Raw genomic sequence first — 12,646 nt, 5'->3', positions numbered from 1 at the left:
TGCCAGTGGGTGCAGAGCACCCACCAATTTTTCCCTGGGGATTCTCCAGCCCCAGAGCACCCACGGAGTCAGTGCCTCTGTGCAGCAGGTTGGTTGGTGTAGATGCAGTGGCCATGCAGAAGGAGATTCTACCCTGACCCTGATCAGTGCACTTGGAGAAGAGACCACATGATCTAGGAAACCAAATCCACTCCAGAGGTATGTTAGTGATTGAGTTGCAGCCCTATAGCCTGCATCCATCTTGGGGAGGATTACATTTTCTCTAACTTAATTCCATAGTTCCTTCCGCAGGGCTTGATTCTGTAAGTGCTGGGCACTCTGACCTTGATCCAAAAAAGGTCTTTAAGCATGTGTTTAGCTTTAAGCATATGAGTAATCTTACTGACAACACTGGTGCCATGTCTACCATATGGGTGCCACAGCGGCACAGTTACAGCACCATCGTTATGGACCTGTAGCGCTGTACCGGAGAAGATTCCTTCAGCAACAGAAGGGGTTTTTCCATCACTGTTGAGCTCCACCTCATCGAGTGGTGGTAGCTAGACTGACGGAACATTCTTCCATTGATCTAGCTGCATCTACACAGGGGGTTGAGTTGACACAGGTACAGTGCTCAGGCTTAGGAGGATTTGTATACTTAAAGTGAAACGTATTTAATATACTACATATTGTGCATTATATGTCATTTGAAAACACACTATTGTAAGGAAAATGAAACAAAATGCAGCTGTTCTTTTATTTTACCACTTACCTAAAGAATTTTTTTTTAAATCAAGGCAAAACTCTTACATTGTAACATCACAGAAAAAAACAAAACAAAAAGGGCAGAAAGTAGTTTACCATGTGTAACTCTGTATAAGAGTAATGTAAACAATAATCACCATCTTCTGTTCATTTAAAGCTCTGTTTAGAGTTTAGTCTTCATTTACAATACAACAAAGTATAAATACATTATTTTTCAGGACTGATTTGTTTCTTCTGATGAAAGTAGATTATCTAGTGCCCCAGCCTCTGCAAAGGGGAAAAAAGAAAAACACAGTCATGATTTTTAGCAACAAATAGTTAAGTGCAAAGTTTAGTATTAACAATTAATTCCTAAAAATCAACCTTATGATCGCTAAACTTTCTTACTTTGCTTCCCTTTGACCATAGATGAGGCAATAGGCTTATACTTTTCATGGCTCATTTCTAGGCTGTTTAATGTTTCTTCTGAATATTAATAAGTCATAACTTCCTGTTATAATTTACAGTATTTTAAAAAACCTTCTGCATCAACCTTGATGTTTTGATTCATATCACTGAATATCAGTATCATAAGATTTAATATTGTTTGATTAAATTTGATCCTGCAACTGGCTCAGGCTGGGCAGACCCCTGCACCGAGCCAGTTTCGGCATTGGGGCCTAAAAGGCCAACTGTGATAGTGACCTCCAAGCAATCACTTGTGAGGGTGTTGTTATAAATATGCCCCTTCTCTTTAAGATGGAAGTATATGAATTATCTGAATAATCATTATTGTTAAAAACATTTCTCTATACAATGGATTATTTTGAGAAAGAAAATGCATAAATCAATATATTTAGTGTAATAAACTGACATTTGAGTAGATGTGTAAAAAGCATTTATATTACATTATTATTATTGGACTGAATTTTTTTTTTAATCAGATATTGATTTGGAGTGTCAAGATCTCGCTGGTAGCCATTGTTAGCTAAAAATGTAGCATCACTCGCTAACATTCTGTGTTTTGTAGCTTTGGAGTACCAGTTCTGCATCACCGAAAAGCCAGTGTGCACCAGCCAGTGGATTTGGTTTTTGTGTAGTCTCAAGGTTGATGGTAACAGTAAGGAGAAGCATGTAAGTGTGCTGTCCAAAGAGCAGACCAGGTAATTGTTACTCAGAAAGTCACAGTTCAGCCCCTGGTTGACACTTGCTCCATGGGGAAAGTAATTGGTATCAGCTCTTTACTAGGTGCACATTACTTCTCTCTCCAGGCTGGCTCAGTTTGCAGAGGTCAGGGCTCAGCCTGTTCCCCAGCCCTGCCCAGTCATTCCTGCTCAGGAGGCTGCTCTGACCCCCACACTGGGACATAGCTTACACAGGGGAGACAGAAATGTCTCTATTGCACTGGTATAGAAACACCAGCTGACCAATATTAAATCAGGATCTCCTTGGACTTTCTTTTAGCACTTAGAGACTGAGGCCTAAATAATCCTCCTCTGAATGGGAACTCTAACTCATCTGCAGTAAGCCTATGAGTGGTCTTATTGACAACACTGGGGTCATGTCTACCCTATGTAGGGTGACCAGGTCAGGATCAATACCCCTGATCATGGATGTCCCAAGAGACACCCTCCCTGAGCCATTTATGTTTTCAAGCTGTTCATGCGGTGACTGCTGTTCCCAACTTGTGGGTGGATTCACCACTACTGACTTTCCACTCCCTCACTTGGGAATAGCCCATGTATGGATAAGTAGAGTCCTCAAACAATAGTTATTTCAAGTGACTACCCTGTAAATGTGGATTTGGGCAGATGCTCATTGTTCAGTTAACAGGGAGAAACAGCACTGAAAGATTGGGAGAATAAAGATTTTTAGAGCATTGTATGAATGTTTGAAAATGTTATTTTAGATCCATGTAATCTATCAGATGAGTAAAAATGTTGAATGGAAAAATACTCATACTCCCCACAGAGACTAAGTAAACATGCTCTGCAGGAATTGGGAAGAGAAGTGGAACCACCCTCTCCCAGCCCAGAGCACAGAACAGCTGCATAATTACCACTAGGCCTCCAGAGACCAGAGACTCACCTTCCAAACAGATCCATTGATTTTAATGGGCTACCCTCTGAAAGTTACTTCTCAAAATGAGGATAGCAGATTTGGGCCCCAGTTTTGCATATCAGACATTTCTGTAAAAATGCCAATTGTTTTTCAAAAAGGAGGGTTTTTTTGTGCAGTTAATCCACATTAATGTTTTTATTATACAGCAAAACCAGGGTTATCGGGAAAACTGTTATCCCAAACATGGTCATGTCCTACCATGACCTCTTAGAGATTTGGGGAAAACTGAAGGTATTTTCAAGCTTTGATTGTATTAACTTATTCAACATGCTCCATGAGATTCAGGTAAGCCAGGATGTGCTGTTTTTGAAAAATGCTTGAGAATGGTACAAAATCTTAGGTTTGCTTTTGGACTGAAGCTGGACAGTTGAAGTATTCTCAATCCCTGGAAGTGACAGTATTGCTCAAAGATCCTTAACTATACCATTCAAACAAATACAGTCTCTAGAGACTGTGCAATGTAGTTTAGTTAACATTGGTTGTATTTTAGTATTTACAGTAGTCTTAGCAGAGGATTTTTCTGAACCAAGACAGATCATTTTAGAAAATGATGCCAAAACTGTCCAGAGTTTTATTTATAAAATTCATAAAATCTTGAAGTTAACAAACTTGAAAAGATTCACAGTAAAGTGAAATTAATAAAACACAAATGTCTCATTCCAGTGCATTAATTAAAACAAAAACAGCATCTGTAATTTTATCTAACAAATTCATTGCTCTGAAAGTATCTATAATTCATTATATTCAAAGGTAGGGATTTATAGAGAAGGCATGTGACAGAATTTTGAATGAAAGATTCATAATGCTTGCAATTAGGAAGATTACAGGCATGTACTGTGTTTTTTTTTCTCCTAATGCAAATCAGTTTCTAAATATTTTGAATGTAGCAGAGTTGAAAGGAGCAATTCTATATTGGCTGAAAATTTGAGAAAGGTATTTAAATAAATTAATTTACTTTGCCTGAAATTTTCAGAAAAACTCATGAAGAACTTCAAAATTATAATAGAGGTCTAGTAACCACTCAGGTTTTCTGTTTGCTTGATGCTATAATAAAGTCAGTCTTTAGTTAGGCATCCTCAGAGGTCTCAGTCCTACAGGTCCTATATAGACAGTTCTCCAGTATTTCACAGGGAGTTTTGCCTCTGTTTGAACTCTGTTGCCACACAGGTGAGTGATGTCACAATTTCAGGGATATGACTTCACCACAGTGTCCAAATGGAGGGAAAATTTATTTCCTTTGTCACTGTCTTACACAAATGTAAAACTTGATAATGATAAACTTTGGAACATATCCTTTTATTCAGTCTTTTAAGTAAGAGTAAAAATATTGACCCTATTAAATATAGTTCAAACAGTTTTGGCAGTTGTCATTTTGGTAGTACCTACAGGCTCCAAGCAGGATCAGGACCCTTCTGTGCTAGGCACTGTACACATGCATAATGAAGAGATGGTTCCTGCACCAAGGAGCTTACAGTCAACATCTCAATCCTGCAACCACTTAGTCAGATACTTAATGTCATGCACTTCTGTGACACTACTTGTATGTTGAACTTTAAGCATCTCCATAAGTGTGTTGTGGGAGCAGGCTCTTAGTAGTTTCTTCCAGATTTCAATCCATTATTTGTTAATATGGATATTCAGCGATATCATTTCAGCACATTTTGTTCTAGGAGTTATGTCAAACATAATCAAGCCCATTCTCCAGTTATGCTCAACAAAGTCACACAATTTAAATATGAATCTACAATTATATATTCAATCCCAGTCCTGCAGCTCTTATTCAAGAGTTTTGTCCAAGTAAGGATTACAGAATCAGATCCTCAGTGACTGAAATAAAACTGTACTTTTAAATGATTGAGACCTTTACTAACCTTTAAGATGCAAGTAAGTCAAAAATTCAATTACTGTGCGTACAACATTGTCGTCAACCACTGGTCTCCCAAGATTACCTAGAAAACATTTATTGGATATTTAATGTATAGATAGTATGAATATTTGCTGATACAACTTTAGTCACAATAGTGAATGTAAGAGTTCAGAAAAATCCACGAAACTACATTTCATTTTAAAAGTTCAGTGGAAAAACTGAGAGCCAGATTCTCTCCTGCACTGAAATATATTTGGTGCAAGAATGGGGTGACATCAGGGAGCTTGTTACACTCCCTGATTCTGGAGCTTCTGTACTAATGTAAGTTAAAGCAGCCTTCAGGTTATTTGGTTTACAGTGCTTGTAAGGTCCTCCAGGGCTGTCTGTGGAGCTTGTAAATTCTGAAACCCCAGTCAGTGAGTTTATATCTGAAGAGACCTCAGAGACTCAGGATTTCCGGAGAAAATAGGTCAAAATTTATTCACCCATTTTTATTGAAAAATAGTCCACTGCATTAGTTCCCCTTGAACATGTAAACAATTACCATTTTAAGACAACTTTATAAGAAGCCACTACATTCTGCAAGTGAAAAATATGTTTTTCAAAATACCTAATTCAATGCCAGTGAAACTTAAAAAAAATGTCTTCATTGAATAGGGTCTGCATGAGAAATTTCAGGTGCAAAGGAGATTCAGAGTTGATGGAAGGAGTGTGCTTAAATGAAGTTTATAAGAAACTAGGTTACAATCTTTAGGTCCCATCCTGCAAAGTGCTGAGCACTATCAACTTGGGGTGACTTTATTGGGAAGCCACATCTGCAGTTCCACAATGTATAGTTTCCAGATCACGTATTTTACAAAGGAACTGTCTACATGTCCACAGCTGGAAAATACAGTGAGTCAGTGAGACGTATTACTAGATCAGAGTGCACTAACTGTCCCTTTCATCAATATTTCAGAGTAGCAAAATATATTATATCTGCTTTGCTAGCCACCAACATTTCTAATCCCCCCCGTACAACCATAACCAGAAACGAACTAATGGTCTTCAACAGAATTGTACAACTTATGGGAGATGATTCAATGTTCTCCTACTACTAAGTAATAAGCAGAGAACCTTACCTGAATTTTGGACCTTTGTTGACTATCAGATAGGTCTCTATTGTACTGTCAGGGTTTGAGTTAGATTGTAAGTTCCTTGGAGCAGGACTCTATCTTCCCCTGTTAGTACAATGCTGAGCACAGGAACAACTATCAGCCTTCTAGGGATTGGAGTGAGAAATGGATCTCATTTTGAGGTTCCCTAACAGAGGACTAGCTCATGTCTTTTGATCCATACATAGGGCTCTTGCCATGTGTGGATCACTCCCTCACAATACAGAAAAGAGTCACAATACAGCTCCCAAGGCATCTTCTGAGCCCCAAAAAGAGCTATCTGTGTGTCTGGAGATCTGTGCAGATTAGAAGGAATCAAGCTGTGGGTTGAACAGGCAAAGAATGGGTAGGGCAAGAGAAGGTCCTGAGGAGGGGACCTATAGGTTATACTTAAAGATTCACTCACGCACCTGACTCTGTCATGGGGAATCCCCTCCTTTAAGGGAGGCCTCAGCTGTGCTACCAAATAGCAGGGCTAGAGATTCTGTAGCAGCACAGAGCCTCCATATGTATGGCCCAGAAAGGAGAGGGTGGTGTATCCTGCTCTCCCAATGGAAGACGTCAGAGGAAATGCTGATGGGAATTTCACAGCATTTGCTGCCTTAACATGGTGTTGCCTGGTAGGTGTGATCTAGATATGAAACTGCAATTCTCTAAAGCAAAAGCTTCCTGCTGCTAAGCTGTATTCTGTTTAATTATGAACGATCAAGCGAGAGTTGGTTGTTATATCAATGTTTAGAAATTGTGTGTTCCTGTTAATAGCCTCCAGCTGAGTACCTGCTTTAACTCATTGACTCGATCACATCACTTTTTATATATATATATATTTTTACTATTACATATTGATATTGGAAACTCTATACAAAGTGTTTAAAATAAAACATCCCAATAAATGGCAACTAAAAAAAAAAAAAAAAAAAAAAAAAAAAAAGTTTGCCTCTGTAGATGCTCCCCAGCTGCCTCTAGCATCATTCACCCTTTGTCTAGGAATGCAATCGGAGTATTTTTTTAGTTCAACAAATAAGTTTCAGATATACCAGGAAAAGGAAATGGCTTTTGTATTGGTCTAAATATTTGCTTAGAGAAAATAAGGTATTTTGAACAAAGTAACATTTTTGCATACCAATATGTAGGAATTAGATTAACCATAAAATGAAATGCTTTAGGGTGTACATTTAAGCAAGAATATACACAGCAACCCTTTTTGAATTTTGAACCATTACCATCAGCATAGAGTAGAAATTTTATAATACAAACAAGGGTTATAAAAACCAGGGACGATATACTGTAAGGTTCTGATCCTGAGAAGTACAGAGCACTCAACTCCCATTGAGTTCAGAGTTGTGAATGCTCAGCACCTCTCAGGATTAAGGGACTGTTCCAAAACCCATTGCATTAAATGGAAAGACTTCTACTGACTTCATTAAGCTTTGGATCAGGCCCTAAGTCTTCTAATTGAAACAATTTATCTTGTTTAATTATGGAAAAATTATACAATTATACCTGAGATGGGGTTCTTATGAGAAATCTATTTATCAAAAACCAGCTCCATACAGCATCATCAACAACAGCTTTCAGTTCTATGTTGATATGATAAAAGGTGTCTCTTGTTTCTATAACTTTCCCTAATATATGATCTCCCTAATATCGTCCCTTACTGATCACACTCCTGGGCTATCAGTTAGGACTCTTAAGTGTCCGATAGGACTTGAAAGCTTTGTTTTGAACATATATAGAGAAAAAGGTAGGTTTTATAGTCAAATAGGTTTGGATAAAATGAAGGAAACTCAAAAGCTTTTGTCCTGCCAGTCAATGTATGACTCTGCATTTTAAACTATTACGAGGCAGAATACACGTAATTCAGGTCAGATCTCCAAACTCTGGCATCTGTGAGCCAAATTTTGCTTTCCTTTCTCATATGAATACTCTCATTGACTTCAATGGGACTACTCATGCTTGTAGGCAGGACAATGTACTTAACATACAAGCTTAAGCTTCCATTTAGGGGGACAATAACTCAAACGTAGTAAATAAAATGCTATATACAGAAGCATAAATTCTTGGCTTTCATAATTTCATTACCTATTTTTATATCCTCTTCAGGCTGTATCTCACGTTTACCAGCTAGGCCATGTTTGTCAATAAAAGATCTGTGATTATCTACTGCATCTGTTAAATAAATTAGAGATGAAGAGTTAATTTCATTTACAGTCTCCAGGTTGATTTTGATGGATTTTATTGAGCTAGCTCAAAAAGATTTAAAAGTGACTCTCTTTATAGCCTTCTTTTCATTTGTGCCCGAGAACATGATGGGATTGTTGATAGAATGATGTATAATTAGTGAATCAAAGGAATCATTCTTTAATAAGCTTATTAAAGATGGCATTTTTTAATTTTGTGTATTTAGTTTATATCCATTAAGGGCCCATTCCTATATTGCTTGCACTTCCAAACTCTTCCACTGAATTCATTGGGAGTTTTGGGTGTACAGGGAATGCAGAGTTGAACAATTCCTGTGTAATTTAGGAATGTGGTTTTGCTACTCTTTCCTCTTAAAAAAAAAAGTTGCCAAGTAATTTGTTTTAAAGTAAACTGCAGTTAGTTTACATGAATAACCTCCAAAAACTATCTTACATTCCCCAGGTGCCTCTTCTCTCCCCCTTGCAATGGGCATTTCCTTTATCAGTAAAAGCTGATCAATACGACCTGCAACAGAGGATGATGCCTATTATCCAGTCTTAGAGAAATGGCACTCAGCAAATATATGCCCCCATTACAGAATGGCATGTCTGTCTGTCTTTCAACACAGTCTATTCTGGCATTGCTGCTTTAAGGCAAATATATTTACAAACATTTACAGAATCAATAAATACATCAAAGGTGCATACATTTGTATCCCAAGGTCAGTTACAAAAAGTGAATAATAAAGGAAAAAAAGACAGTTATGATCCTTATATGGACAGTGGTATTAATTATCTGTAATGTTTATCATATACTATAGAGGGTGAAATTAGGCAACCCCCAGTAATATTTAACATAAAAAGTAGTAAAGGGTAGGTATAGATGTCTGTATGTTTTATGCCTCTCAGCATCTTGAAAACCTTGGGTAAAAATAAATGACAATTATTAAATCAGATACAAATAGTTTTAAAGGAAGAAGGCTTTTTAGCCAATTGGGACAGCTTCACTTTTCATCTCCATACTTTTTTGGAAACTTGAACTTTACGTTTTCAGCCTCTCAGACATCGGTGTTTGTTTTTAATTACAAAATGGAATTAAATATTTTCCTCTTGTAAATTACTGATATTTATTTACAATTTCAGAGAGTTTGTTTTGTCCAAGAATAGTATCAGAAGACTATGCGTCTGGGCATTTTTATGTAGATTTAGGGTGAAATCTTGGCCCCACTGAGTTCAGTGGCAAAACTGCCACTGATTTCAATGGGGCCCAATTTCACCCATAGTATTTCCCCCTTGATTGACCTCCAAAATTCCATAAAATGTTATAACTATTTTGCAAGGCAAATGCCCTTAGCTTCTATACAATTAATCATCATTATTATAGTATAATTGGAGGTAAAGCTACTATTTTAGAGTAACAAGATGTTTGCCACCTAAGAATTACAACTCATTAGCACTCTAAGAATACCCAAATGTGTAATTCCATATAATGTAGTGCCTTTACATGGCATTGTTTTTGAAGAGCAAGTTTAAATTCTATTTGTTTCTATCCCAGGCTTCAGATGTGTAACTAACTGAAGGTTCTCTGAAATAACACTCTTTAGTTTTACATAAAAAGGTTTAAACAAAAATTACTTTAATAGCCCGATTAGTGGGTAGCACACTCATGACAGACAATAGGCGTCAAGTGACCATTTTAAATAGAATTTTAAAATATAGAAAATTAAATATTTGACTTACGTGGCCCAAGTAGGTAACCAGCACTATTCAAAGTCCAGCCCCTTTTTTCTTTTGCCTTACAGAGGGAAAAGTGCAGGTAGTTTATTCATTGCATGATTTACATAATACTTTCTGAAAAAAAGAAACATGAATCTGGAAGGTTGGTTTGTGCAAACAGATTCATTAGGGTTCCTAATGAGCTGATTTTTTTTTTATGAATAAAAAATAAATATTTCAGTCTGGGTGAAACCCTGGCCTCACTGAAGTCAATGGGAGTTTTGCCATTGACTTCAGCATGACCAGGATTTTGACCCTATATAGACAAAAGTGCAAATCACACAATGCATTATAAATTTTAAACCTTACAAGTTATAATAAATGTGATCTGCTCCCAATCTGCTTTACTGAAAAGTATATATATTTCCCTCTAGATACTGGTTTGGATTTACACAATTTGTCGTGTCTCAGCTGTTTATATTTTGTAAGCTTCATTAAAACAAAAGAATTCCTTGTTTTTTTCCTAAGTAACATGGCCATTCATTGAACTTTACAATATAAAACTAATAACCCTTGTTTTGTTTAACTACTTTGTAGCACATTTGTCATAAGTAGATGAGTATTAAAATGTCCAATATTCCCAATTGTTCATCCACCATCCAATATATTCTCGGGCACTCGCTTTGTTTTGCTCAGCCCTATATCTAACCAGGTGCCTGTCAGTTTACTGGTACTTGTCAGCTGAGACACTGAGCATGTCTAATGGATAGAGCCCCTGTAAATGAAATTTATACTTACTGATAAAACGAGTCCAAATGTCTCTGAGAGGGTGGCGCAAAAGATCAAAGATAGAAACAGGAGACTAGTCCACCTCTGCATCTGAAAGGAGACCACAAACGCTCGGGGTTAGTTGCTTTGCCTTCCAGTTTGGGATCCCAGGTATGGGGGTTTAAATCGACTTAGGTTCCCGCAGGAACCTGATGCCTTAAGAAACATCGAGACAGGAGGAACTTATGAGAAGGAAGGCTGTGTATCCCGGGGTGAGTCCTGTGCATCTGAAAGTTCAGGAAGGAACGGCAGAGAATGTCAAATCCTAAGAAAGCAGGAACACCCCCAAAGTCGGAGACGGGGGTGGAACCTGACTGCTGTAGGGCACAGAGGCAGGAGATCAGCCTTTACAATACCGGCCCCCTTTGCCACTTCTACACACAAGTCATTGCAGTCACTGATATGGGGTGTCAGAAGGGAAGGCGTCCAGGGTCTAAGATTTAATGTACCTGAAAGTTAAATACCTCCCAGAAGGCAAAGAGGCTAAAAATAAGGGGAAAGTACCTTGAGTTGGGGTGCGCTACTCTGTTCTTCACTGCACGCGTTCAGTCCTGGCTGGCAGTGGGGCAGGGAGCTGTCTGCAGGCTGCTCTGGGGAATGGATGGTCACAGCTGGGACTCCTCACTGCATGGCTCTGGTGCGCTCACTGAGTAGGGGATGCAATGGAGTGGGGGGGGGCTGCAGTGCCTGTAAGCCCACGACTGCTCCTCCTCTGCTATTTATGGGTTGCAGCACAACTTTGCAGGCGCGGCTCTCTCCCAGGGGAGAATCGAGAGCCGCCCACGTCCCCGGGTCATTTCCCCTCACCAAGTCACTGCATTAGGAAGGGCAAAAATTACAGCAATTCAATTAGAGGCATTTGGAAGCAAGATGTGGGCTGCAGATAGATAACAGCCTGGCCAATTACCTTTCATTACGGCTGGGTTGGACACTGGCCAGCAGTGAAAAGAGCTCTGTTCTACTAGACAGCCTGGCCTGCCTTCTATCTTTTTCCTGAAACTTCAGAAGTTCTTTGTTGTTGTTTGAGAATAAGGAAGGGTAAATTGAACACAGTTCCCTCTTTGGAGAATCAGGTACAGAAGCAGAGCTAAATGGAAAAGGCTCTGTATTATGCTGGCTAATAAGCCTCGTATCCTTGTCAATTACAGTATTTGTTATTACATTCAAGAACACAGAGTCCCCTTGCCCCCCCCCTCCCCCGCACCTTTCTCGCGGAGCCCCATGAATCTCTCTTCAGTCCAGACAGACACTATCGGTTTCCTTTAAAATTCCTTTGAATCAGTCTGTTTATTCTAGCATCAGAGCAAAAGGATCTGGAGGAAAACTGAGTTATTTTACTTACTTAAAACTTCAAAGTGTTAAAGGGGGAGCCCTTTAGAAATATATTCTGTTTATTTCTTGTCTGGACTACAGCTTGGTGACATTTTGCATCTAAAATGTAAGCATTCTTTTTCTCAAGTTTTTGTGAAAAAGTAACACAAACTCACCCCACTACTTTTATACTCCACATGTTCACTTTTGGACATTTTAGTTCTACTGGTTTTTCTTATCTTAAATATAGTTATAGTCAGTAAAGTGATGATAAAAATAACACAAAGGGGATTCCAAATTTTGTTTCCCTCAATGATTGCCAGATCAAATTTGCTCAGTTTAAAAGGCATAAACTGAGTTTTCTAACTAGTGGTCCTGCAAACTCCTTTTGAGAACTGAAAACTACATTGAGAGCTTTCTACCTTACCACAAATTTGCTGGTAATTTACTTTTATTGTACAAGATAAACTAGACACTATTTCTCACTCTTCTACAGCTCCTAGGGTATGCTGTGCCAGAGGAATAAACATGTGGAAGGAAGGGGTTTTTGAACAGTGTGAGATACAGTATCCCTCATAGGTTTAAAGGCAGGTAGTGTTTTTACTAGAGTGTAGCAAGACCCAGGATAGAGGAAAAGGTCATATCTTGGTCTAGGTCTCCCCGTTACCTGCAATTATGTTCTCCCTGTGACAGGAAAAGCAGGGCTATATTAATTTAAACATGTCACTAGAACCCTGATGTAAAAA

General features: G+C 38.3%; 1 protein-coding gene across 2 annotated transcripts; it reads right to left on the bottom strand.

Annotated features, from left to right (window-relative positions):
- Positions 1–722: 722 nt before the first annotated feature.
- Positions 723–11,403, bottom strand: LOC101952100 (galanin peptides). Of its 2 annotated transcripts, XM_065592001.1 has the most exons (7): positions 11,094–11,403; positions 10,560–10,640; positions 9,786–9,840; positions 8,500–8,571; positions 7,948–8,034; positions 4,716–4,793; positions 723–1,011 (listed from the first exon to the last, which is right to left on the bottom strand). In XM_065592001.1, the coding sequence occupies exons 2-7, from the start codon at positions 10,638–10,640 to the stop codon at positions 959–961; spliced, it is 426 nt and encodes a 141-aa protein (XP_065448073.1). In that variant the 5' UTR covers positions 11,094–11,403; the 3' UTR covers positions 723–958. The 2 variants fall into 2 exon arrangements, with proteins under 2 accessions (XP_065448073.1, XP_065448074.1); XM_065592002.1 differs by lacking the exon at positions 8,500–8,571 and having other exon boundaries at positions 11,094–11,324.
- Positions 11,404–12,646: the final 1,243 nt, after the last annotated feature.

This window comes from Chrysemys picta, chromosome 4 (genome assembly GCF_011386835.1).
Source record: "Chrysemys picta bellii isolate R12L10 chromosome 4, ASM1138683v2, whole genome shotgun sequence".
In the NCBI taxonomy this organism is placed as follows: Eukaryota; Metazoa; Chordata; order Testudines; family Emydidae; genus Chrysemys; species Chrysemys picta.
The sequence above is the reverse complement of the archived record's forward strand: the minus strand, read 5'-3'. Positions and strand labels throughout refer to the sequence as shown.